General features: G+C 42.4%; 3 protein-coding genes across 3 annotated transcripts; 1 reads left to right on the top strand and 2 right to left on the bottom strand.

The window, feature by feature from the left end:
- Positions 1–5,682: 5,682 nt before the first annotated feature.
- On the bottom strand, positions 5,683–9,266 carry LOC116617388. The gene is made up of 3 exons (XM_048720998.1): positions 9,101–9,266; positions 8,592–8,758; positions 5,683–8,438 (listed from the first exon to the last, which is right to left on the bottom strand). Exons 2-3 carry the CDS (start codon positions 8,715–8,717, stop codon positions 7,599–7,601), a joined length of 966 nt encoding a protein of 321 aa, XP_048576955.1. The 5' UTR covers positions 8,718–8,758; positions 9,101–9,266; the 3' UTR covers positions 5,683–7,598.
- Positions 9,267–9,422: 156 nt separating this feature from the next.
- On the bottom strand, positions 9,423–12,371 carry LOC116604813. Its single transcript, XM_032367719.2, has one exon. It carries the CDS (start codon positions 12,369–12,371, stop codon positions 9,423–9,425), a length of 2,949 nt encoding a protein of 982 aa, XP_032223610.2.
- A 4,593-nt stretch (positions 12,372–16,964) lies between these two features.
- Positions 16,965–22,798, top strand: LOC5510874 (contactin-associated protein 1). The gene is made up of 2 exons (XM_001631274.3): positions 16,965–17,674; positions 19,794–22,798. Exons 1-2 carry the CDS (start codon positions 17,430–17,432, stop codon positions 22,033–22,035), a joined length of 2,487 nt encoding a protein of 828 aa, XP_001631324.2. The 5' UTR covers positions 16,965–17,429; the 3' UTR covers positions 22,036–22,798.
- The last annotated feature ends 3,109 nt before the right edge of the window (positions 22,799–25,907 follow it).

Raw genomic sequence — 25,907 nt, forward strand, 5'->3', positions numbered from 1 at the left:
CAATAACAGTGTTTATGCAGATAACATGTTATATCGATACCTCTCTGTCGTGTATGCGCCTCTCATGGCAGCAGGTCCATTTTTAGTGCTCTCTAGAATTTAAAATTTTTACCATTTGCGCTTTTCCAATATCGCTTCGAAATGACGAAAGGCCAGCCACTAACTTCTCAACACTACTGGCAAAGGAAAAGATGGCCATTTTATCGCGGCAGGTTAGCTGGAATGCAAGTCAAAGCCCGAGAACTTTATCGCCGGCATTACATTGACAAAGTTCGACCAAGACCAATGGACCGTGAAGCCAGAAGACCATCCTCTGCTCACAATCCAAACAACAGTGTACAGGTTTCTACCACGAATTCGATCCAGAAGACTCCTAGTTCACTAAACGCATTTGTCCCTGCTTTGTTACTATCAAATGTGATGTCGTTAGCTCCCAAGATCGACGAAGTTCGCGAGGCCATTTCGAATGCAAATTTGGACCTCGCATGCATAACTGAAACCTGGTTGCGTAACCACATACACAACAATGTCATCGCTGTATCTGGTTAAAATTTAGTGCGCCGCGACAGGACTAAGGACCAGCATGGTGGTGTCTGTATATTCATCAAGGATTCCATCAAATACCAAGTCCTAGAAGACCTAATGGACGACGAGTTTGAAGTCCTTTTGATCCAACTGCGACCTTCGCGTCTCCCAAGGGGAATCACAAGCATCGTTGTTGGTTTAGTCTACCATCCGCCAAGTGCTGCTGACGGGCCTATGCTAGAGTATCTACATAGTTGCTTATCAACATTTGAAGCAAGCTACCCCGGCTGCGGGGCGATTCTGCTCGGTGACTTCAATAAAACTTTAGTAAAAAAATGTACTCGCCTAAGCAATGGTTTTAAATTGAAACAGCTGGTGAACTTTCCAACCCGCGGCGGAAACATGTTGGATCCCATCTTTACAAACTTGAGTGAATTCTACAACCCGCCCACCCAACTCCCAGCATTGGGAATGTCTGATCACTTCTCAGTTGACCTCCAGCCCGTTAAGCGCTCTAAGCGACCGAGTACAAAGCTCACCGTGAAAAGGAGAGACCTGCGCCCCTCCAACAGGCTTGCTATGCGCACATATTTAGAAGGGGTTGACGTAAAATCCCTTCTTGACTGCAAAACTAAATGCGAGGACAAACTACAAATGCTGGAGACTATTGTAAAGACTGGCCTGGACACACTGGTTCCACAGAAGACCAAGACTATTCAGTCTAACGAGCCGCCTTGGATGAACTGCAAGTTGAAGAAACTAATACGGGCGCGCCAGAAAGCATTAGCTGAGGGAAACCAAGATCAGTACAGGAAGCTGCGAAACCGCGTAAACCGAGAGAGGAAATCCTGTCGCTCCAAATATTATGATGCCTGCACTTGGTGGAGAGAGGTGAAAAAACTTGGCGGGATGAGCGCACCTGGGAGCCAGGACCCCGCCCTTTTGTACCAGCATATCGCAAGTGGTCAGGAGGCGGGTTGCTTAAAGAACATTGCTGACAGCATCAACACAGCGTTCCTGAGCCCGATGAACGTATTTGAGCCCCTTTCAAAGAAATGTCACCTCACCCCCGAGTCAGAGGAACACGCGTACACTCTCCAAGTCTCCTAGCTATCGGTCTTAAAGAAACTGGCAGAGTTGAACCCCTCCAAAGCTTGCGGACCTGACGGGATGCCAGGCTGGATTCTCAAGGAGAACGCCGACTTGCTAGCGGAGCCAGTTACCGACATTCTTAACTGCTCCTTTAAAGAGGCAAGGCTGCCTCAGTCGTGGAAAGATGCAGACATCGCCCCAGTCCCCAAGCAGAAACCCGTCCTTGACGTAAACAAACATCTCTGGCCAATTTCTCTGACGCCTGTGCTGTCTAAGCTCGCAGAAGATTACGTAGTCGAGTAGCACCTCAAGCCTGCCGTCCTGAAAAAGGTCGATGTAAATCAGTTCGGGACTGTACCGGGGTCGAACACGACTCACGCGCTTATTAGCATGCATCATTCTTGCCTAAGTGCGACGGACGGAAACGGGGCTATAGCCAGGACCATCCGGTTTGATTTCCGCAAGGCCTTTGATCTTATAGATCATCACATCCTTGTGCGAAAGCTGATGACGTACGACCTACCTAGTACTATAACAGCCTGGATCGTTGACTTCCTCACGTCACGGAGACAGCGCGTCAAACTCTGCCAAGATTGTTATTCAGAGTGGGGCACCATCCCATCTGGTGTCCCACAAGGAACGAAGCTGGGTCCGTGGCTGTTCACGATAATGATAAATGACTTATCCATTACTGAGGTGGACTTGTGGAAATATGTAGACGATACCACCACCACAGAAGCAATCCACAAGGGCCAGACCAACAGCAATCTACAACATCTGGTGGACGACTTAGGCAATCAGGTAGCCTCAGATAAGTTCGAGTTAAACGAAGCTAAGTGCAAAGAGCTCCGAATCTCCTTTGCGCGATCTCCACCCGTATTCGACCCAATAATGGTTTACGATACTGAGCTGGAATGCGTTTCAAAAGCTAAGATCTTAGGCGTAACCTTTACGAGTGACCTAAAGTGGAACGTTCACGTAGATGAAGTTATCAAAAAGGTAAATAAGCGTCTTTACTTTCTACGCCAGCTTAAGCGCGCACACGTAAAACCAAAGGAGCTCATTCTATTTTATCTAACTTGCATTAGACCATGTACAGAGTACGCATGCGCGCTATTTCATAATAGTTTGACCAAGTACTTAGCAGCAGATTTGGAGTCATGTCAGAAGCGTGTGCTTAGAATAATATTTCCAGACGACTCTTATGCACAGGCATTACTTGTCTCTAATATCACAACACTACATGAAAGACGTGAGGTCGCAACAAACAAACTCTTTAGCGAAGTCATGGCCAATCCAAACCACAAACTACATAGGCTGCTCCCTCAGCAGAACTCTAGAATTAATATTAGGAAGAGGCGGGTCTTTGCCATCAAAGCCAACACGCAACGTTGGCTTTGATGCATCTATCTATCTATCTATCTATCTATCTATCTATCTATCTATCTATCTATCTATCTATCTATCTATCTATCTATCTATCTACCTATCTATCTATCTATCTACCTACCTACCTACCTACCTACCTACCTACCTACCTACCTACCTACCTACCTACCTACCTACCTACCTACCTACCTACCTACCTACCTACCTACCTACCTACCTACCTACCTACCTACCTACCTACCTACCTACCTACCTACCTACCTACCTACCTACCTACCTACCTACCTATCTACCTACCTACCTACCTACCTACCTACCTACCTACCTACCTACCTACCTACCTACCTACCTACCTACCTACCTACCTACCTACCTATCTACCTACCTACCTACCTACCTACCTACCTACCTACCTACCTACCTACCTACCTACCTATCTACCTACCTATCTATCTACCTACCTACCTATCTATCTATCTATCTATCTATCTATCTATCTATCTATCTATCTATCTATCTATCTATCTATCTATCTATCTATCTATCTATCTATCTATTTATCTATCTATCTATCTATCTATCAACTGCATAACTCAGGAGAAACTGACTCGATGGAACGCTAGATCCGCATATCTTTAAATCGCTAGACCGTTGGGCCCGATGGATCGCTGGGTCGATGGATCGCTAGGCCGATGAATATCTGGGTCGATGGTTCGCTGGGTCGATGGATCGCTGGGCCGATGGTTTGCTGGGTCGATGGTTCGCTGGGCCAATGGATCACTAGGCCGATGAATATCTGGGTCGATGGTTTGCTGGGTCGATGGATCGCTGGGCCGATAGATCTCTGGATCGATGGATCTCTGGGTTGATCGGTCTAGCGATTTAAAGATGTGCGGATCTAGCGTTCCATTGAGTCAGTTTCTCCTGAGAAAACTTATGCAGTTGATTGAGAGGTATTGATATAACATGTTATCAGCATAAACACTGTTAGTGGCTTGTGACGTCAGTTGTGAGGTTCTTACACCGAGGATCAGCCAGGAATCCAACTCTAGCAAACGCTCTGAGGAGACCGACAAGGTCAGTCTCTCAGTGTCAAACTCGACCCCCAGACAAACTTGCCTCGTAGTTGGCGGGCATGCCTTGGAAAGGGATTCCTCCAGACCGAGACAAGATAAGATCGCGGATGTTTCGCAAAATGCGGTCCCCGCTGTAGCTGGAGAACAAACACCAATAAAATCATCCAAATAGTTAAACACACAAATCCCTCGTTGTCGTAATATCCAAGCAACTGCGTCAGTTGTCCGTTGTTATTTCTAACAGGACGCTATGAACAACACTACTAACAAGACGCGCTTCTAAACAAGGATTTTTTTCTTATTCGGAACTTTCAACGGAAATCGGAACGCTAAACCTATGAAGGCTAAAACTACGAACGCTTGCATGTGTTACCTCTAACGAGACGCACTTCTAAAACAAGGGTTTTTTTGTTACTCATCCGATACAAATGGATACAAATTGCATATGACAGAATGTCAAATATGCGTGAAATAACGTAGCACATCTGCGCTTAGTGATGTTGTCTTAGCATTTCACAACGGAATGTTTTTTTTTGGTTCAGATTAGAATGGAAATAAATGGTGATCCTAGTATGACATCCCTACCCCCATAACTAAGCGAAATATACTGGTTCCGCTGGTTCCGCCGGTTCCGGCTGTTCCTCTTTTTAGTAATGCCGGATTTACGATTTACGAATGGAATTGGAAGTGTTGTTTTCAACGCTGCATGGGAAACTGAAAGACGATGATTCAACTTTAGAGGTACTTGTCGATGAAGTAGCATAGGTTGATAAAAATGGATTCGCATGAATCTAGCATGGAGAAGTGGGATTGAGGTAAATAAAAATGTTTTTTTTTTATTTAACGGTAGATAGCTTTCTTTTGTTTTGTTCGCCGTAGAGATTGTCAAAACAATTCGTACATTCGGATTTGCCTGTTCTGTTCCCTGTATTTCCTATTTTATTTCGAATCAAATCAGATTAAAGCTTGGCATACTAAATAAATGAGGCAAATCCTGTTTTATGTGAGTATTAATAGATAAATGACACATTAAATTATTTGTAAACGATTTTACGGCAAACTTTCATTCAACCAACGCGCTCGATTGCTATTGACATTTCCCGCTTGAAATCTTCTCAAATTTCATTCTTCATTTTTTGTCATGTTCTCGATATTATTATTAAAGTAATAAAATGACTTGTACAATTCTTTACATTCCGGTTCCAGCCATTGGAGAATTGATCCTTTCTTGTTGATCTCATTGGATTTTGTTGTTGAACTATTCATTGCCTCGATCGGAGAAAGTCGAAGTCAGGCGGACTATTTTCCTGAGGAAAATAAACTATCAGTGAATTTCAAACAGATAGAAATCCGAGGTGGCGTTATCGGTGTGAGTGCTGTGGACGAATACAATCTTGTCATGTGTATTGCATTTTCGATAAAACTGTTTTAAAAGATTGTCCTTTTGTTACCATGCTGTGAAGAATTTGTTTGGTAAATCTGACCGCGTAGATCTTTTGAGGCCAAATGCCTTGTGAAATACTTGCTTATTCATTTTTGCGTTTTGTATTTTTGAACAAAAGAAATGTGTCAATGAAAAAGAAATGACCACTAAGGCTGATTCTGTTTTGTTACATTCTTTAACTTATATTAAAATAGCATCTATAGTAACATAAACAACATAACCTCAAAACTTGCTGTGACTCCCACAGTCTGTCACAGCGTAATTGTCGTAAATATGCATTGTATACTTAAATGCGGTCCCTTGCGAGCTTTTTCCGTTATGTTCTCTTTTCTTTCCCGATGCAGTGTAGGAAGAGGTAAAGGAAGAGGTCCCGTCTTTAAACTCGTTTTGAATTTCGGGGCCTTAGCATCAGCGAGATTCAGGTTTGCTCGCTTGAATCATTCATCGGCGAAATGGCTCGAACAAAGAGCGGTGGCGCTTCCGATGGAGAACTCCTTTCGCTTAGTCCCGACGAATCGGGCCCATATTTTCCTAATTTCCGGGTATTTTGGAGATGCATGTTTTGACACGTGTTGTATAGTGGTTGTTGGAGCAGCCCATGTCTGCGCAAGTACTGCCCGGTCTTTTTGACGAGCTTGCCGTCATTTTAAAACGAAGTTGCTATCGTTTTAAAACAATTTTGAGAAGCTGTACCAAGATTATGACGTCATAATCCCGGCTTTGACCGAGCAAAACGCGAGACAGTTTGCAATGGCAAAACAACAACTTCGCGCGTGTTTTGTAAAAAAAATGAAAAACCTTGGACGGGCTTTTTTTTAGGTAACTGTCTACCTTTAAGCATCAATAAGTGGGAAATACAAGTTATTCTACAGTTCAGCCTTTGTTTAAGTTTAAAAGAGGGCTGTACTAAAAGAGACTTATTTGAAGAACGAAGACTGCGCTTTGGTTTATAAGGAGATAAAAGGTCTTTCATATAGTCTGGAGCGGTTTCATTTAGTGATTTAAAAGTTAAAAGAAGGAGTTTAAAATCTATTCTTTCTCTGATGGGTAGCCGGTGTAAGGTACGCAGAACAGGAGTGACGTTGCAGGTTCCTGTAATAAGTCGCGCCGCAGAATTCTGAACATATTGTAGTTTAGAGATTTGCTTTCGATCAAGGCCAGTGAGAATAGGGTTACAATTGTCTAGTTTAAAAGTAATAAAAGCGTGTAGAGGAATCTCGCAGTGATTAAAGGAAATAAACTTTCAATTTTTTGCAATATTTCGTAGATGGAAAAGGAGGATTGGCATATGAAAATTACTTGTTGGCTGCACTATGGTAGCAGCCCGCATTATCCGACCTGAGGAAGGCAGTGTTTATCCCGGGGTTATCTTGTTTGAGGGTCTGAAAAACGTGTTCGATGATGCGGAAAACAACGGGAGTGTCTTGGCTGCAGTTTTCCAGAATATGTACAAATGTCTGGGTTTGGAAGTTTTCTTCAATCCGTCTAGCCACTACACATGTGCCACGACATTCCACGCTTTGCAAACCAGTCAGCTTGTGACTTTCGATACTTCTGAGGCAACAGTTTCATTGTCCAGTCCATAGTAATGAGAACAGACGAAGAGTCTAGCTTGTCGACGACGTCTGTCCTGGCTAAATCCTGCCTCACGCTTCTTAGTTGGTGAGCCTTCCAGAACTTGATGTCTTTCACAGCTTGCTCTACCCTGTAGCGCATATCATCGAGTGCATCTTCCGATAAAGCACTGTCTGCGGTATCTCCCTCTATTAGACATCGCATGTCTGAAATAAGAATCTTCAAAGCCTCGCATTTGTTACAAGTCTGATCATGTTCATGCTCACAGCTCAGAGTTCATTTCGACGTGCCTAGCGGTTCCAACTGCACAATTACCTTAAAATCTATCTTGAGATATTGCTTCATATCTTGAAGTGAATGGCGCCACAGGTTTGAGACATCCCTGAGAGAGCACCACAATCCTCCAGTTGCTTGGCTACTTCACTGAGAGTATCAAAGCCCTTTGCGCCTTCGCTGCAAGGTAATCAATGCCTTGTAGGGATTTCCGTGATGTTGCGCTACACGCAGTAGGTATTTTGCGCATGGTGGTTCGGCCGAACGGCTGAACACCCGTTTCCTTGCAATACTGGGTGTATTACTGGACGATTTTCTCTGATATCATGGTGCGTATAGCATATTGGGGTTTCTAGCACGTCACCATTAGACAACTTGAGATATTTCTTTCCGAAAGAAAGGTCTTGTACCACTTGGTTGCTTGTTATTAAAGACAAGGAGTGGTCGAGTTTGCTTAGGTCAATGCGCATGCGTGGGCTCTGTGACGAAGGAACGGGTACCCTTCTGCCAACAACACGTGCATGTCGTCTTGCAGCCTTTACTCTGTATTCGGAGATCCCCGGTATGTGTCTTTCGATAACTTTGAACGGGACAAGGTCGGCCATCAGAGATAATGCCTGACGCCTTGTATCCCACGACATGGCATTTCGGAATGTCTCTACTAGTGCATTGAGATATTTCTTATCTGCTGTCGACTCATCCAGGCCAAGTGTCTTTTCTACAAGTGAGGACTGCTGGAGTGCTTGCAACAATGGTACTGCATCCCCAGGAGAAATTACTTCGAGAGCCGCAACAATAGCCTCGCTCGCAACTTTTGCTCGTGATCTTCTTGTATTTGCATTGGCTTCTCCCCATCCTTTCTTTGACGCACGTACTTTACAAATGTTGGAACTTTCAAGAAAAGTGTTCAATAAGTATCTCTTTGAGTCCTGGCTTATATGAACAGTGTCTTCCGGATTCTCCTCTTCAATTTCATCGCAAGGGTCATAAAGACTAACGTTTTCTTCCAACATTAAACACTGAAGGGCGCCGCTGATGTCCCCGGGATCAGAGACATCGTTATCCTGAAAAACGCAAAAGAAAAAGAAATATTTAGGGAGTAAAAACAGCTGACCTCGCTCTAATAGGGATAGGGGGAGGGGAGATGTATGGATCTTAAAGGCTGTTATGAAACTTTATGTCAAATTTTAATGCTTAACAGACGTATTGTAGCTTACAGGCAAATTGCATCTTGCAAATTTCTCAGATGCGCTCTGCTCATGACATGGGTGGGGTCCAGTTGATGTATCAGCTGAACTTTCCAAGTCGTTTGCAGGGCACGGCGATCTGCAAGCTTGGGACATCTCTAACTCGTCTAGTCGTTTTCGGCATACTGAACATATGACTAGGAATAATAATAATATTAATAATAAAATGATTGCAACTCCAGGTTAGACCTAGTGGACACAGCCTTGTTGTTGGGTATCAGAAGCGTGACAAAGGCGGGGTCGTGTGACCCCCTTGCTCAAACAAATAGTAGTAAAAAGGGGGTAAAACAAATCCATTGAAATATCATGATATGTTCACATGCTTTGACCCGCTTTGTATGGCCAACCACGCCCCTATGGCGTATAGTATCCGGCTTATCCCATAAAAACTGCAGCCCCACCCAAACCCTGCCGTTTCTATTTGCAATCTCTAGCTCACTTTTTTTTACGATAAATATTCTACATTTGAAGATTCTCACCTGTCCCTACTGGAATCAGCGTTCCGCACTGATCAAATAGCCGCTTCGATTGGTCAAACGTTATGCCGCGCTCTCCACTGAAACGATCGTCAATAACGTTGTCTAATAACCTTGCTTGGTTACAGTCACCGTCATACAAAAAGTACCGGTCAGCGGCTTACCACAAGACACTGAAATCGTCACACCAGTTAGAAGTCAGTTTAGTTTGTAAAACATGCGCAAATCGTGAAAAGTTATTTCTTTCCATGCGAATCATGCTGAATTGTGCATTAATACATATTCATTCATTCATTGGCAGTCCGTCGAGGCGACGATGACTGTTCTATTGTGTTGGTCCTTTGATCTTAACTCTCCATGCTGGACGATCCCGAGCAGTGGTTTGCCAAGAGTTTGAGCTTATATCCCTCCACTTCAGGTTCCTCTTTACCACATCTTTGAACCTGAGTCTAGGCCGACCCTGATTCCTGGTCCCTGTCGTGAGCTGAGAGTAGAGCAGCTGCCTAGGCAATCTGTCAGTGTCCATGCGGTGAACATGCCCAGTCCATCTGAGATTTTTCTCAATGAGTGTGTCAGCCATTGACCGTAATCCGGTCCTCTTGTATATCTCTTCGTTTGTGACTTTATCCATCCAAGTAATTTTCATTATTTCTCTCAGGTGTCGCATCATATATGCATGTAAATTTTTCACCTGGCTGCGATATACAGCCCATGTTTCTGCACCGTATACTAGGGCAGATAAGACAACTGCTCGATAGACCTTGCCTTTAACCTTGAGCGATACGTGATGGTTGTCCCACAGCCGCTCTCTCAGCTTAGCATATGCTGCGCTGGCCTTCCCCTTTCTGAAGGTGATCTCATTATCTATTCGTGCATTGTCAGAGATGGTACTTCCCAAGTACACAAAGTCTTTGGTCTGGACCAGGGTCTCATTTCTTACATGGATTTCGCCAGGGAATTGAGTCAATGTCTGACGCTTCACTGGTTGAAATAAGCACTCTGTCTTTTTGATGTTGATTTTCAGGCTGAATTGTTCTGCAGCTGAGGAGAATCTGTCTACTAATCTCTGCATACTTTCCACATCATGTGCCACCAATGCGCTGTCGTCCGCATACAGCATTTCTCGTACTATGACCTGGCATGTTTTCCTTTTCGCTTTGAAGTGAGCAACATTGAATAGGTCGGCGTTATGCCTTGTTTGGATTGACACCCCATCAACACAGTCCTTGAAGGCTATCTCCAACATGGCCGACAGGTATAGAGAAAAGAGCGTTGGCGCCAGGACGCACCCTTGCTTTACTCCATTGGAGACATCGAATTGCTTCGAGTCGTTTCCGCCTTGGGATACAGAAGCTTTCATACCGCTATGGAGGGATCGTATAACATTGACAAACTTGGGTGGACAGCCAAATTTGACCAGGACCTGCCAGAGTGCCTCTCTCGATACAGTGTCAAAGGCTTTTGAGAAGTCAATGAACACTGCATATAGCGGCATGTTTTGCTCTATACACTTCTCCTGGGTCTGTCGCAGACAGAAAATCATGTCCATTGTGCCCCTGCCACTCCTGAAACCACACTGGGACTCGGGCAGTATGACTGGTGCTATGTGTCTGTTAATCCTGTTCAGCAGAACACGAGAGAGGATCTTACCAGCGATGGAAAGCAAGGATATACCCTCTTGTGTAGCATCGATTGCATCCACAACCTCCTTTATGTCTGGCGGCTCAGAAAGGCACACTACCTCTGGTCTTGTTTGGAGACTGTTGAGTGCTCCCTCATCCACAAGCCCTGATACATTCAGGAGTTGGTCAAAATGATCGGCAAATCTGTTTAGGATCTCCGATTTCTCCTGAAGTATTGTGCATCCGTCAGTAGCAGTGAGTTGGGTTGACCCACGCTTTGCAGGACCGTACACCTCTCGTAGTCCGTTGTAGAAGCCCTTCATATCATTTACATCCGATGCCTGTTGTAGACTTTCTGCCTTTCGTTCCCACCAGTCTGTCTTGAGCTTTCTCGTGTACTGCTGAAGTACCCTCCTTGCAGCCGTGTACTTATTCTTGTTGGACCTTGTGTTTGTTTGCAGCATATTGGCTCTAGCAGCATTCCGCTTTTCCAGCAGACATTCCAGATGTTTATCGTTTTCATCAAACCAGTCTTGGTGTTTTCGTTTCGGCTTCTCACATACTTTTTCTGCTGTTTCATACACAACTGTCTTCAGAGTATTCCACTGTGCCTCAATCTCACTCCCATCCATCTCTTCAAGATTTTTCAAGGCCTCATTCATTTCGTGTTGTAGCTTAGCCTTCATGTCACCACTCCTGATCTTCCGCACATCCAGTTTTGTTGGTGGTTTAGCCTTTGTCCGTGCATGCGGTCTCCTCAGCGAGAAGGCCACCTTGGACCTGACCATCTGATGATCTGTGGCGCAATCAGCCCCTCTCATAACTCTTGTGTCCAGTATGTCATTCAGATCTTTCTTTCTCGTTATCATGTAGTCTAATAAGTGCCAGTGCTTGGAGCGGGGGTGCATCCAAGTGACCTTATGATGCTCTTTATGTCTGAAGATAGTATTGGTGATCACCAAGCTATGTTCAGCGCAGAGGGTGAGCAACAATTCTCCGTTTGAGTTGCATTTTCCAATCCCGTGGTGTCCTAACACACCTTCCCACTTCTCGTGTTCGCAGCCAACTCTTGCATTGAAATCACCTGTGACAATGAGCTTATCCTTCTTTGGGACTTTGGAAAGCACCTCCCTCATTTGACTGTAGAACTGCTCTTTGTTCTCATCTGGGTTTGTCAGAGTCGGTGCATAAACACTTATGATTGTCGCATACACATTCTTCTCTAGCGGTAGACGCATGGTGATTATCCTGTCACTGACCGGTGTTGGATCCTCTTCCATGATTCTCGTGATCTGGTTTCTGATAGCGAAACCCACACCAGATTCCCTGCGTTCTTCCTCTGTCTTTCCACTCCAGAAGAAAGTATAGCCACAGTCCACCATACTGTCATAATTCGCCAGGCGAGTTTCACTAAGGGCGGCGATATCAACCTCATATCTCGACAGTTCCCGCGCAATGAGGGCAGTCTGTCTCTCAGGTCTCTCAGATCTAGACCTGTCCATGAGTGTTCTCACATTCCATTCTGCAAGAACGAGTCGTTTCCTGCGTCCAAGCTTACTTTTCACTGTCATCCGGAGCGGGAGATGATCAGCGCGAACCTTGTTTGTCCGGGCGACGTTCGAGCCGGCATTGGGTAATTCAGATCTGACCATATTTCATAGAACTGCATGCAAGCGCTGATTCAGCGTGATTTGAAGTAAAACTAGGTCTTGCTCTTCTAGATTCACTCTCTCGGCATTTCCTAGAGACAGTTATGGCAGGCAAGGGCAAGCCGAGACATGTCATAGCTCCAGGTATGCTGCAGCGGCTGATCGGAGAACCAGTCTGTCGGTTTCCGCTCTGAGGGTGCCACATACTCCTTTCTGATTTGGCCCACCAAAGACCTTAAGACAGATTTTGTTTTTAGTTCTGCCAGGATGATCAGAAGCACCCTTCCACCTGGAGTAATGATACTCCAGTGGGCTGCCAGTTTAGTCGCCAGCAACTCGACCTGAGACAGGTAGTACCGGGCTACATGTTTACCGGTAGCAGGATTTATTGACCTGACCTGACCTGATAATACATATAAAATAAATAAAAAGAACAAGATAAAGGTATATTTTCTGTATTTTAAGGAGGAATGGCATATTTATGGAAGAAAAAAAAAGAAAATTTGAGATTTCTCGGGATTTTTAGGGGAAATATCAAGTTTTTAGAGACAAAATCGGGATTTTTAGACATTTTTTGGAGAAACCCCGGAAAGATTTTTAGACCATGTTATTTATCTAGGCCTACTTGGCTGTTAGAAAAATAAAATTTCCCACGAAAAAGTGTAGCGACGAAACTGTTTTGGCATTTTTTTAATAGACTGTCAAAATCAAGCTCTCGACGGAAGACACTGTGAAAACAAAATTTTCCTATAAATCCTATCGACAAAATCTAAACATTTATAATACTACGTTGTACACAGATAACCATATGGAGAAACCGTTGTCGTTTTAGGGGTCTGGTACCAAGAAATTTCCTATTTAGAAGCTTTCTCCATTTAAAGATGGTCACAGCCAGGTTTTTCTCAACAAGAAAAAAAATGACTTGGCATTGCTTGGGAGCATAAAATGGCAGCCTTTATTTTTTCTGTTTTTTTTTTTGGGGGGGGGGGGGGGGCAAAATGTGTCGTAATACTGCAGTTCAGTTGTAAAGACATAACAGAAAAACATGTCTATCTACTGAAGGATGCTTAGTATTGCTGTACGTGCGAGATTTTCTACAGAAATGGAGGCGAGAAGGGGAGTACGATTACGTACGAATATTCAGCCTAAATTTAGACCGCTTTCGAGTTTCTTTGAAGATTTCGACTAATATACCACATTCAATATTGAAATTCACGCAATTATAGTTCTAAACGCTGAACACAGACCCCGGAAGCACTGTCGATTCGATGCAAATGCGTTGTAAAGAAGCTAAGTACAGCTTAGTTATAAGTATACTTTTACAGCTAAAACACTCAGTGTTACTGTTACTGTTACTGTGATTTAAAATTTAAATAGCGAACTTCTAACTTTGCTTTTCTGTTTTTTCTTATTCGCGAGTTATTTTAGTAATTTGTCAAGGCAACGCATACCAGGGGTCTACTATAAAGCCGGATATTTTAGAATTTAATTTTTTTCTTAATAGTTTCTCTGGTGGTCAAAAAGCAACAGAAGTACAGTAAATGTATCATATTTACTTATAAGAAATAAGCGCGAGAGAGGGGGCTTAAATGTGTATATATGCTCCTGCAAACTTAAACAACCCACCATGGGTGCAAGTTTTTTTGTGTGACCCAAGTTACTGTACAACTCCCCTAACATCACTAAAATCTTATATTTGCTTAAAGAGTTAATGATCTTACTAATTCCCAAAAATATAGTTGATTTCATAGTTCTATTCTGTATCATCAGGGGGTGACAGTATTTAGAATTTTTACACAAAATCCTTGTATCCCATCATAAAAAGGAAAAGTTATCAGTTCTTGACTAAATAACTTCTCCTTGGTGTGAAATTTCATTTGCCACCATGTCAACTAACCAAAATTCATAACCTTATATCATTTCTAGTATTCCATGTTCATTTCAGTCAATTTTCGTATTCTAGTGGGGGGGGGGGGGGGGAGTCAATTCACTGTGCTTTGCTAGTGTGCACTAGAAATAAAAAAAATGGCCAACATCATTTCTATAAATGCATTACAAGCGCGTTCCCAGGATTGACTGAGGGGGGGGGGGGGGGGGAGGGTGACTTTTATAAACAGGACATGGAAAGTTTGGTGGCATTTACCATATATGAAATATGTTTTCAGAAAAAAAATCACCCCCATTCTCACTCCTTGAACTGCCTGTTCATGAAGAATGAGGTGTAGGCATTCCACAGAAGATATACATAGGAAAAGAGACAGAATAATTTTTAAACCTTAAAAATTATACACTTTGATATCAAATCATGCATTCCATCATGTTTGTATTGTCTTTTTAGCTGTTTTTGTTTATGGGTGGTGAAAATATAGAAATAAATAAAAATGGATAAAGATATGTAAAAAAGTGATGACTTAAGACTTTAACCCATTGACTCCTGGCTATTTTTTAGCTGAATTTACAAAAAAAAAAACAGACTGAAAACAGATACCTCCCCCCCATTTCTGAGTTTAATACAGCCTGTCAAAGACAAACACAGCTGCACCTAGTCAGCTGTATTCTAGCTTCCCAACAGTGCTTTGCGGTCATCACTTTTAATCCCTCATCATTGTGCTGAAGCGAGAACAACTTGAACCACCACCACCACCACCACCACCACCACCACCAAGATACGCACAAACTGAACACATAAAAACAAAAAAAACAAACTTGCCAACTTAATAGTGATAAGAAACTTCTCGTACCCAGTCTTTCTTATTTTCGATTAGCCAGGGTCGCCTCGTACGGAATCTTCCACAAAACTAAAGGATACAAGCTGTTGAACATTGGGCCGGGTTTCTTCTTGTCACGTAAAAGAATGAATAAAAAATTTATTTTTTATTTTTCAATGGCGGTCCGTAGCAGAGAAAGGCTTTCATCTCTGTGATTTAAGCTTTCTTAGACAAAAAACTTTCTTCCGCTTTTTGCAAGGCTCAATTACCAGGCGAAAATACTTACGGTAGACCATTTGCACCCTGGAACAATGGTATTCGTGTTGGATGCAAAAAAAATAGTGCAGTCGTAATTGTGTATTACTTATGCGTATCTGTAGATGGTTAATATTTGATGCATCTAATCGCGAGATTTGGAGATAGGTCAGGCCCCACCTTGGCTTGCAGGATTTATCTTTCGAAGAGAGACCTTTCAATTTCGATCCACGCAGTTGCGGCTAGCTTGACGTATGGCTAAAGAATATGCGTGAAATCTAACAAAGAATCTTTTTAGGGGCTGTATAGCAGCCGACAATGGATTTACTATTTGTTAGTATAAAGGAAAGTGAAAAGACTGCCACGATAAAAATAATCTTTCATTAAGGGATGAATAAGTTTATCCTCCTGAGTGAGAAGAAGGATGATCACAATTTGTTATGAAGGGGATGTTCTCGTGTATTTTAATTTTCCAATTCTTTTGTGTAAACATTTCTTTTTATTAGGACTGATCTACCTAGTTTAAACTCACAAAACTATAATTGGATACGTACAGACTGTGTTCTCAAAATGATGACTTATGATGACTGCAACATTTGGATTAATTGTACATTGGCAATCATCTTGTTTTTTTCCTCTAAATGCAAACTATACCGCCAAATCTTGAAAAACACTTTTCTTTTTCAACAACGGGCTATCTTGTCGAAGAATGACGACTGAAAAAGTAGTAGAAGTCAGTTTTTACTAAATCACCAGAACTATACAATATACTATTGATTAATTCTAGTTTTTCTCGTAATTCTAAAAACATTTTGTTTGATATTGAAATGAAATACAATTACTCAAAAGAGAGATGGCTTGATTTAGAATTAATTACACCACCTTTGGTCATGTTTCGAAAGATAAACAAGAGTTGATAATAACATAAAGGAGATTGTAAAGACATGAAAATCATACAAGACGATTCTATCCCTTGTTTATGTGATGGAATTCCTACAAAAGTTTTACATCATTACAGAATGGTGGTCTGGGAATCCCTTAAAAGGCGCGCGTCGCAGAACACTGAAAACCACACAGCCAGCCGACGTGCCTATTTTCGGCGGTATTTCTCTTAATATGTTTGAATTCTCCAAGGTTTGTCACGACTCTGTCTGTTGTTCCTTGGTTGTTTGTTGAGATTATATCTCTAAGCATGCATTATTCAGAGTTAGCCTTGTTAAAAAACAGATAAGTGTGAATTAAGTATTCATCATCATAGTGATGGCGTCTATCTGGTTTGAAAAGCGTGAAAAACATCACTTTTTAAGGCAGCCAAAAAGAAACATAAAAAAAGAAAACAATTCGCACTTTTACAAACACAAATACTTAAGTTAACAATTTTATTCAGTTGATTCCCCTTTGTTTCTGTTGTTTTTTAAATGGCCAATTGTGTGATTTAGTCAATCGTTTCCGGTCCTTTGTGGAGTTAGATGTTCTCCCCTCTGAGCGCAGTGTATCGAGACAAGCCATTTGATTTGCTGGTCTTATCTTGTTTGAGGCTTAATTAGTTATCTTGTCGGTTATGTTTTATAAAATTCATTCCCGCTTTGCCACCTAAGAGAGTATTGTTCAGATCTATATCTTGTTTCTGAGTTCTGGGGTCTATTTATGGCAAAGTGTGCGCTGCATTCTTTATTGTCCTGGTATGGCGCCCCTTCTCATTTTCCTTTCTTTCCCTTTCGCCGTCTAAAAAGAATTCATAACAGTTGGCAAGATAGAATTTCTCTCTTGAAGTGTAATTTGTTGTGGGTGAAATCAAAGTGTGAACTTTTCTTTCCCGCACCTGTTTCAACAGCAAAGTGAAATACAATTAGTGGTATTAAAGGGAGCATTTTCTATTGGTTACAAACACAGTGGCTCTTTATCATTTCTGCTGAGGGTTAGGACAATCATCTAAACACTTACCATCAAGAAGTGTAGCAAGTCTACAGTATCAAGCCCTTTGGTTTTTTTTTTTCTACAAATCATGACTTCTTCCACAAACCGAGCACGGAAACTAGTGCTGAAGTGATAAGTGGACGTTTTCTTGCCTAGGTGGGAACTCTTCTAGAATGCCAACATGTTACACCGAATAACTCTTTGCAGTTTCTGTCTGTATGCTCAGGTTTTCTGTGTGCTAACTACGGAAATAACACTCCGTGGTTCGCAGTACATATCGTACAATATCAAACCGAGCGAAATACGGAGTAAGAAGAACATTTTATCTTTCCGCTTCAAGACAATCCATCCATCAGGTCTTCTGATCTATAGTCGAGGTTCAACCTGGGATTACATACAGCTTGAGTTGATACAGGGAGCTTTGAAGTGAGTTTTAATTAATATTGTTTTTTACTTTATATCATTTTGAAATTCTTTTTCCAAGTTTATGGTAGACATTATATAGTATCCCGAATCTTCTAATGGAAATAATATATTTTGTGATGTCCTAGCGGTTGTTTATAAGTTAGAGCATTGTTCGTAAAATTTTACAAATGCCATCACATAACAATGTTCCGTTTAGCGAAATACTAAAGTCCATGAATACTCGAAAGTTAAACACCCAACAAAGGCTTCTCGTGGTATTTCTAGTGACTGTAACTTGAATCTCACCATGAAACGAAATCTTTCTTTGGTGAAACGATCGCAACGTTTCGCTCGCGACAGTTCACTAATTCGCAATTCTGCGGGTGTGAATGACAAAATCGCTAAACATCATTTATTTGAGCCTTTAGTTTGAGTGTGAAGTGATTTACGAGTATTATGCTCTTAGATATCTAGACGAAATACCGAAGCTCCCGCAGTAATCCACTGAGTCTAGTACAATGATATTAGCGGCGGGCGTTAAGTTCAATTATAGTTACTTGGTTGTAAAGCTAGTGAAAATCGCTTCGCCCTAAACAACAAGCCACAGCGTCGCTACTTTTTTATACTTCAAAAAAAGAAAATCACTTCAATATTGTAGCGCTTTAATGGAAAGGTTGTTTGGAACTGTGGGTTGAGATATTCTTACAAAACAAACGGACACCCGCTACGCATCGAGATACAATGAGAATCTAAAGATCCATGGCACACAGTTTTATAAATTGTGGCGGTGAACATGAAATAACACGAAAAGTGCTCAAAACAAAAAGGCTTTATTGAGGTCCTCTCTAATAAGTGGTTATTGTTGTATTGTTGGTGAAAGTAATACAATTTTCCAATAATACAATGCGAGACAATTTTCTCACATGAGTTTCCCTAAAAAAGAAGCGTAAAATCCTCAAGAAATACGCATAATTCATATTTCTCAACCGCCAATAAAATTTCTCAAAGGGATTTGTCGTTGTATAGTCATAACAGCATCACTAGGAATAGCGATTCTTGTGTTTAGTTTTTGACACAAGCTGTCAGAAGTCAGTGCCGCCCTAATCTGTGAAACAAACAAATCCCGCAATTTCTTCACTGACACACGCGAGTAATTGTGTTTCGGTCTTTTTTTTTTTTCAGCTTAATTGCCACGAAAGATCTTACGATTGGCTGACACGCAGATAAGCAGAAAATTTCCTAAATGAAATATCTCCCTGTAGCTAGGATTCAAAAACACGTGTTCATGGGAAGATCAGGGAAGGAAAGCAAATTTGGTTGAAATTATTCTGTGTATATTAAAATTATTTTGTGTATAAAAATAGCCATTTCTCTGAGTAGGGATATCGGCCCAATTTAATAAAACAAAGCTACACATTAACGTCTTTATACACTATTATTATTCATACGGAGTTCTGGCATATGATATTAACTACAGTTTTTTCGGCATTTTTAGACAAGGAGAGGTTTAATTGCTGTACTCATTATCTGCTACTGCGTCCATCTCACCAATTACCACAGCACTATTTGTAATTCCAATTATATATTTTCTTTGTGCACAATCGATCAACGCTATTGACTTAAAATAATTTTTTAAATTATTCCGCTCTGCGGTTAAACGTGAAGTTGTTGGGGACGTTATGCGAAATACTGTCGACGATCGGGCTACGATTAGGGGCTATGACGTCATCATTTGGGAGTGGTGGTTTATCTTTTACATGATACATTAGTCAAAACAATAATCAAACCATCCTTGAGTTTCAAATCTGTGTGAAATTCGTATGAAAGTACACTGTTGACAATGCAACAGAGTTGCCTTCAAGGTTTTGCTGTATGCTGTACATTTGCGACTCATTCTGTGTGGAATAATTCTTATGTGTGGACGGGATCTTACGTTATTTATTTGCGTGTGGAAAGGGTCTCAATCTACGTTGTCTATTTACGTGTGGACAGGGTCTCAATCTACATATACGTTACTATACGAGCCAGTTAGCGTTCGGAGGGGGTTTCACCCATGCGAACGGGCCCTTACTACACGTTCAGACCTAACAGTAATTGTCATTACGTGTGGGCGGGTTCTTACTCTCCGGTTGTGTTCTAGGTACACGGCATATCCAGGCGGCGTTGACAAGACGGAGATCCAACTGGGGAAGGATTTATTTAATGGCAAATGGCATACTGTGAGCGTGAACCGCAACGGTCGCTTAACGATGCTCAGCGTGGATGATCTCTCGACAACAAAAATAACACCAGGACCTTATGATCATCTCAATCTGGACGGTCTCATATTCATAGGCGGATTATCTGTCAATACCAAAAATAAAGTGCGGATCAAGGCGCTGAACTACCGTGGGTGTTTATCAGACATTGTTTTCGATCGCGCAAATCTACTGGACGGTGCGCAGAAAGCACTTGGCCCGGCGAAGACTCCATCCCCTTATCAGATATACGGGAATGTATTGTTTCAGTGTGATCTAGAGGATTATAGACCCGTGAGTTTTTTGACACCGCAATCGTTCGTGAAAGTCACTCTCCCAAAGCTCCCTCAAGATAATGATACATTCTCCGCAAGCTTTAAGTTCAGGACGTTTCACCATGAGGGAATCATTTTCTCCAGATCCGCCATCAAGGTAAAGTTGAATATAAGGCTACATAGTGGCGTTCTTATGTACGATGTCTTGGCGCCAAATGGTTCGAAGGCGGAACTTCAGATGGGGGAAAACCTGAATGACGGCGAATGGCACAGCGTTAACGCATCTATTGTACCTCCCAATGTCCAGCTCACTCTTGACGATAGGACCCGCAGTAAGTTCCTTAATCTCACTTCGCTACTGTTAGACTTCTCGAATAAATCGCGCTTGAAGATTTTCGCCGGAAGAGGAGCGAGGGAATACAAGTTCCCTGGATTTGTCGGTTGCATGTTGAATCTGAGAATAGATAGTCACAAGATCACGGCAAGACATCTCAGTAAACAGAAATACTCGAATGGAATCGATGCAACAAAATGCGCCACTAGCAACAGGTGTTTTCCTAATCCTTGCATAAACCGTGGGACCTGCTGGCAGGACTGGCAGAGTTTCTATTGCGATTGCTCCAATACCTACTTTGAGGGAAAGCGCTGCGAGCTACCTATATACAAGCCTACGTGTGAGCATTACAAGAGCTTAGGGCTGAAACGCGACGCGCACTGCCTTCTGGATTCTGATGAGGATGGACCCGAGGGGGAGTACACAGCTTTGTGTAACGTGACGGACCCGTCTCGATCATACACGGTACTTCAACACAACAAAGAGACGAGAGTGGCTGTCGATTCTGGCAGCCGTATAAACAGACAGTATATTCATAAGATTACATACAACGCAGTGAGTGAAGCTCAAATAACCGCCTTGATTCGACAAAGTAAAAAATGCCGACAGTTGATTCGTTTCGACTGTATAAAATCCAAGTTACTTAACTCGCCGTCAGGGCCGTCACACGCATTCTGGAGGCCATTTAAGAGTAACAAGCTTCAATCGTACTGGGGAGGTGCGATTCCGGGCAGCGGTGCTTGCGCCTGCGGGAATAAGGGTACTCCTAGTAGCTGCGATAACCCGTCAAAGCTTTGCAACTGCGACATCCGGGACAACGAGTGGCGCACGGATGAGGGGTACTTTACAAACAAGGAGTTACTTCCGGTCACGGAGCTGCAATTTCATGAGAAAAGCGCGCGTTCGTACTTCACCCTCGGAGCCTTGGAGTGCTGGGGCCGCCACGGGAAAAACGAGGACGTCCACACGTCAGTAGTGGATTTGATAGATAGGGTGTGTCACCCGGTGATTGAGCCACCGCCCCCTTCGACTACGACAAAAAAAACAATCATTACAACGCTGACCACCATGAGGATATGCGCCGCGAACGGTCCTTTAATTGACTGCTTTTACAACTACTCCACCACTCTCCCGACCCACCCATGGATATGGCCCCCCATGTCTACGTCGACCCCAGATTACGGTACGGGGGAGGCCGACCAACAGAGAAAGAAGGATATAACTGTGGATAATGGTCTAAGCATGCCTGCGATCGTACTTATCTCGTGCGCCATGATTATTATGGTACTTCTCCTGATGAGGTTTGTGCTGCCGCGTATCATAGTATGCGTACGGACTCATAGTAAGAGAGGGGAGTATATAGTACCTCCTGCAGTCGCGGGGACAGGGTATGCGGGCCGATTAATGCCCCTGGTGGCTAGTAAGAGAGGATCAGGTCGCGCCCGGGCACAGTACAGACTAGAGGACGGGAAACTCACAAACCACGAGACTAACAATATCAACGCAAGCGGGGGAATCAAGTCCTACTGGGTGTGACATGGTAGAGATTGCGTGATGTGGTGACATCTAGAGAGAGGATTGCGTTACGTGTGACATCCAGGGTGAAAATTACTTGAGTGTGACATCTAGTGAAAAAATCGCGTGACGTGTGACACCCAGTTAGAAGATTGCGTGAGGTGTGACATCCATTGAGATCCTGGTCTTGAACATGAATCATAGCGATTTGACGAATGGTTGCGTAATGTTTGGCGCTAGTGGTTAATAGCAACAAAAGTGGCCATGCGAAGTTGCAACACGGACGGACTCATGATTTCTAAAAAATGGGAGGGGTACCATACCGAAAGAGGGAGGGAGGGGACAGGAGGGGTCTACGGTTCTGCTCGTTGACATCTCCTCTGCCTACAAGGGACGTATAGGTGTGTCAAACCGGAACCTCGATTGAATAGGAGACGAGCATGTCACACTTCACTATGCCTAGGCATGAAGAACATGTCACGTTTTGACAATATTTCCAGCTCGCTCGGTCATTTCTTTTAAGACACTACATACCATAGTTGGGGGTCCGCTTCTTCGACCGCTTTCGCCCCGCTACGCGTAAGGATTCACAAACTATTGAGTGAAGTACAGGATTGACAGTTTTTGAGTGCAATGTGTGTGCAGTGCTTTTTTTACTTTTCCTTAAATGGCGCTGATCTCGATGGAAATTGATAAAAAGCTAGGGATGTGGTTTTATTCTACCATACATAATTTTGTTTTACAAGAAAATTGATCCTTGAAATAAAGCTGGGGCTATGAGAAAGATTTTGTATAGTTTCTTAGACTGCCTGCAGGCGTTTTCCCGGTGGCTTTCGCTCTGCGCTAAGTCGTGGCCGCCATCTTGTCTGTTTTTCCTCCTCAGATGCAGAGATGCAGCTTGTAATAGACAGGACGCAGCTTGTAATAGACAGGACGCAGCTTGTAACAGACGGGACGCAGTTTGTAATAGACAAGACGCAGTTTGTTATAGGCAGGACGCAGTTTGTAACAGACAAGACGCAGCTTGTAAACTTTAATCGCTCAATATTGCCCCAAATGGATTAAAACTTCACAGGGATTTAAATAACAACTCCACAAACTGGTTAGAACAGTTTGAAGGTATCGTCCCATTTTTTTATTGTAACGCACCATATATTTACAGTGAATGAGACACGTAAAATACAACATAATAGCTTGGGGGACCTGTGAAAAAACCCATGGTGAAAATTTTCAGCCAGTTTTACTAAACACTTTTAATAAAATTCAGATAACAGTTGCTGGAAGATGCAACTACAAATCTTTGTGAATACAAATATTTCAATTCACTATCCTTCTCCTACTTCAGTCTAACAGTACCAGATTTGACAGCATTACTTCAGGAGGGGAGTGGGGCTCAGATGGGGTTGACTGTCCTATCTTTAGGGTATAAAATGCTACTAACTGCTATCCCTTAGTAAGTGTTGAAAATGCTTAGAGAAAGAAATAACTTGGACCACACCTAATTTGCTACCTTTTGGGGGTAAGAATTACTGCTGACCACACCCAAAGTGTTATCCCTTCAAGTTGAGATTGATTTTACTGACAATCAGCCCCTTCTTTTTTTATGGGAGTCCACCTTAGGAAACAGCAATTTTACCCAATAGGAGGTAGCAGTTATGGGGTAAGATGCAGAAAAAGGGCAATTTTAACCAAACAGAAAAATATCTTTACCTAGGGGAATAATGCAGATTGATTGCAAAGGATAATCATATTTAAAAGGGAAGAAAAGGAAAGCTAAATATCTTGCTAAATATGCCTTCATTCAGTCTCACATCAAGGCATTTGAGTAAAAAAGAATGAAAAGTGGATAGCATTTGGGACAATCCCCCTTCATCGATTAGAAAGGGAATAGAAATCACAGGTAATAAAGAAAAGACAGATAATAAAGAAAAGAGAAAGAAAAGAAGACTTTGCAAGGTTGATGGCGAAATACGATGTTTTTCCTCACACATTTGCCATTTGCCAGGTCTGGGAAGCCATTATATTGCGCCAAAGTAGCATTCAATAAGCGTTCAAGAATTTGGCAAGTTGATGGATTGTGACACCAGGAGAATCAGAGAAGATGTAAAGCGATGAAAATCGTTTTGTTTGAGGATTATTTTTAGAAATATTTGCAAACAAAAAGCATTACACATAAAACAAGGACGGGAATTACGTTGAGATTCATATATATGATTCACACTATTTTGAATTTAAATTTTCGTCCGGAACTTATAGCATTTGTTAACACAACTTTTTATTGCATGTCTCGACAATCTGCTTTACAACGAACAAACATCCTATAATATACTCCTTACACAGGTAGCTCCTTCATAACACAGTTAGCCCGGACACTACAACTCCTCCCTTTTTCGAACTAACTCTAACATACAAGTAGACTAGGTCTATACCAGTCCCTGAAAACAACAAATCTCAATGAAACAGTTCTCAAATGTAACGATATGTGCAACAAACTATTAAGTTTACACATAAACTTCATAGTCTTTTAGTTGCGTTTCGCCTTGCATCTGCTCCATCAGTTCCATATCCCGGTCTCTAACTTCACTGTCCTCTGTTATTAATTCTTTTATCTATGGAATTTTACATCTAAACTTCTCTGTTGAATAACAGTTTGGATGGTGTTGCACCAGTCGTGCACTGAGATGTTGTTCGGTATGCAATCGGAAAGTTCCTGTTGTATGTCCCTCTTCTCGGCTTGTGCGATCTTAAGGGTTTTCAATAGACTCCGATTATGTCTTTCAACCTCACCATTAGCTTGAGGCCATAATGGTGTGCTTATCCTGCGTTAAATGTCATTTGCTTTTAGGTATGTTTCAAATTCTTCCTACACAAATTTAGGACCGTTGTCTGTTTTAAGCGATTCAGGGAGACCGTGGGAACAGAAAATCTTGTCTAAGCTTTCTATGATCTTACTTGACACTACAGATCTCAGAATATCAACCTCATAATACCTGCTGTAGTAGTCCACAACTACCAACAAATACTCTCCAGAAGGTAGTGGTCCCATTAAGTCAGCTGCCAGGTCTTTCCAGGGTTGGACGGGGAACTGTGTGTGTCGCAAGGGTTCAGGTGGGGTGGATGCCCCTACCAGCTGACACCATGACAGGCTCTACACTTATGTTCCACCTGCCTATCAATCCCTGCCCACCACACTTTAGTCCTTAGTCTTTGCTTTGTTTTTACTACCCCTTGGTGCCCCTCATGACCCAACTATAGAACTTGTTTCCGTAGTTTGGTATTAACAATCTAGTCCCCTTTATCACTAGCTTCATCTCCTCTATTGGTATAGCTACAGGTGCTGCCATTTCCGCAACATGACGGATGTACTCCTCCGCGTCAGTGTTGATGCACACTCCTTTGGCTCCCGTAAGCCTCGTTTGACTGTGAAATTGTAGGGTTGTAATCTCAACACCCAGCGTTCTATGTGTGCAGAAGTCCTGGACTTTGTAGAGTAGATTACTTCCAATGGCTTGTGATCTGTTTGCAGCACAAATTCCACTCCATACAAATACATGTGGAATTTTTCACATCCCCAGACTAAACCTAAAGCTTCCTTTCCGGTCTGGGAGTAACGTTTCTCAACATCAGTGAGACTGCGACTTGCATAAGCTATTACTCGCTCACACCCATTCTGCACTTGTGTGAGGATAGCCCCTAAGCCTATTAGGCTTGCGTCCGTTACTAGTCTCGTAGATTCTGCAATCTTGTCAAAGTAAGCAAGAGTGTTTGCTTTGATTAGATCTCTCTTCAGAGTGTCAAATACATTCTGTTGCTCTTGACCACATACAAATTCCTCTCCTTTCCTAGTCAGCCTCCGCAGTGGCTGTGCTGTTGTAGCTAAATCTGGTATTAAG

The sequence above is a fragment of the Nematostella vectensis genome, chromosome 13 (genome assembly GCF_932526225.1).
Source record: "Nematostella vectensis chromosome 13, jaNemVect1.1, whole genome shotgun sequence".
Taxonomy (NCBI): Eukaryota; Metazoa; Cnidaria; class Anthozoa; order Actiniaria; family Edwardsiidae; genus Nematostella; species Nematostella vectensis.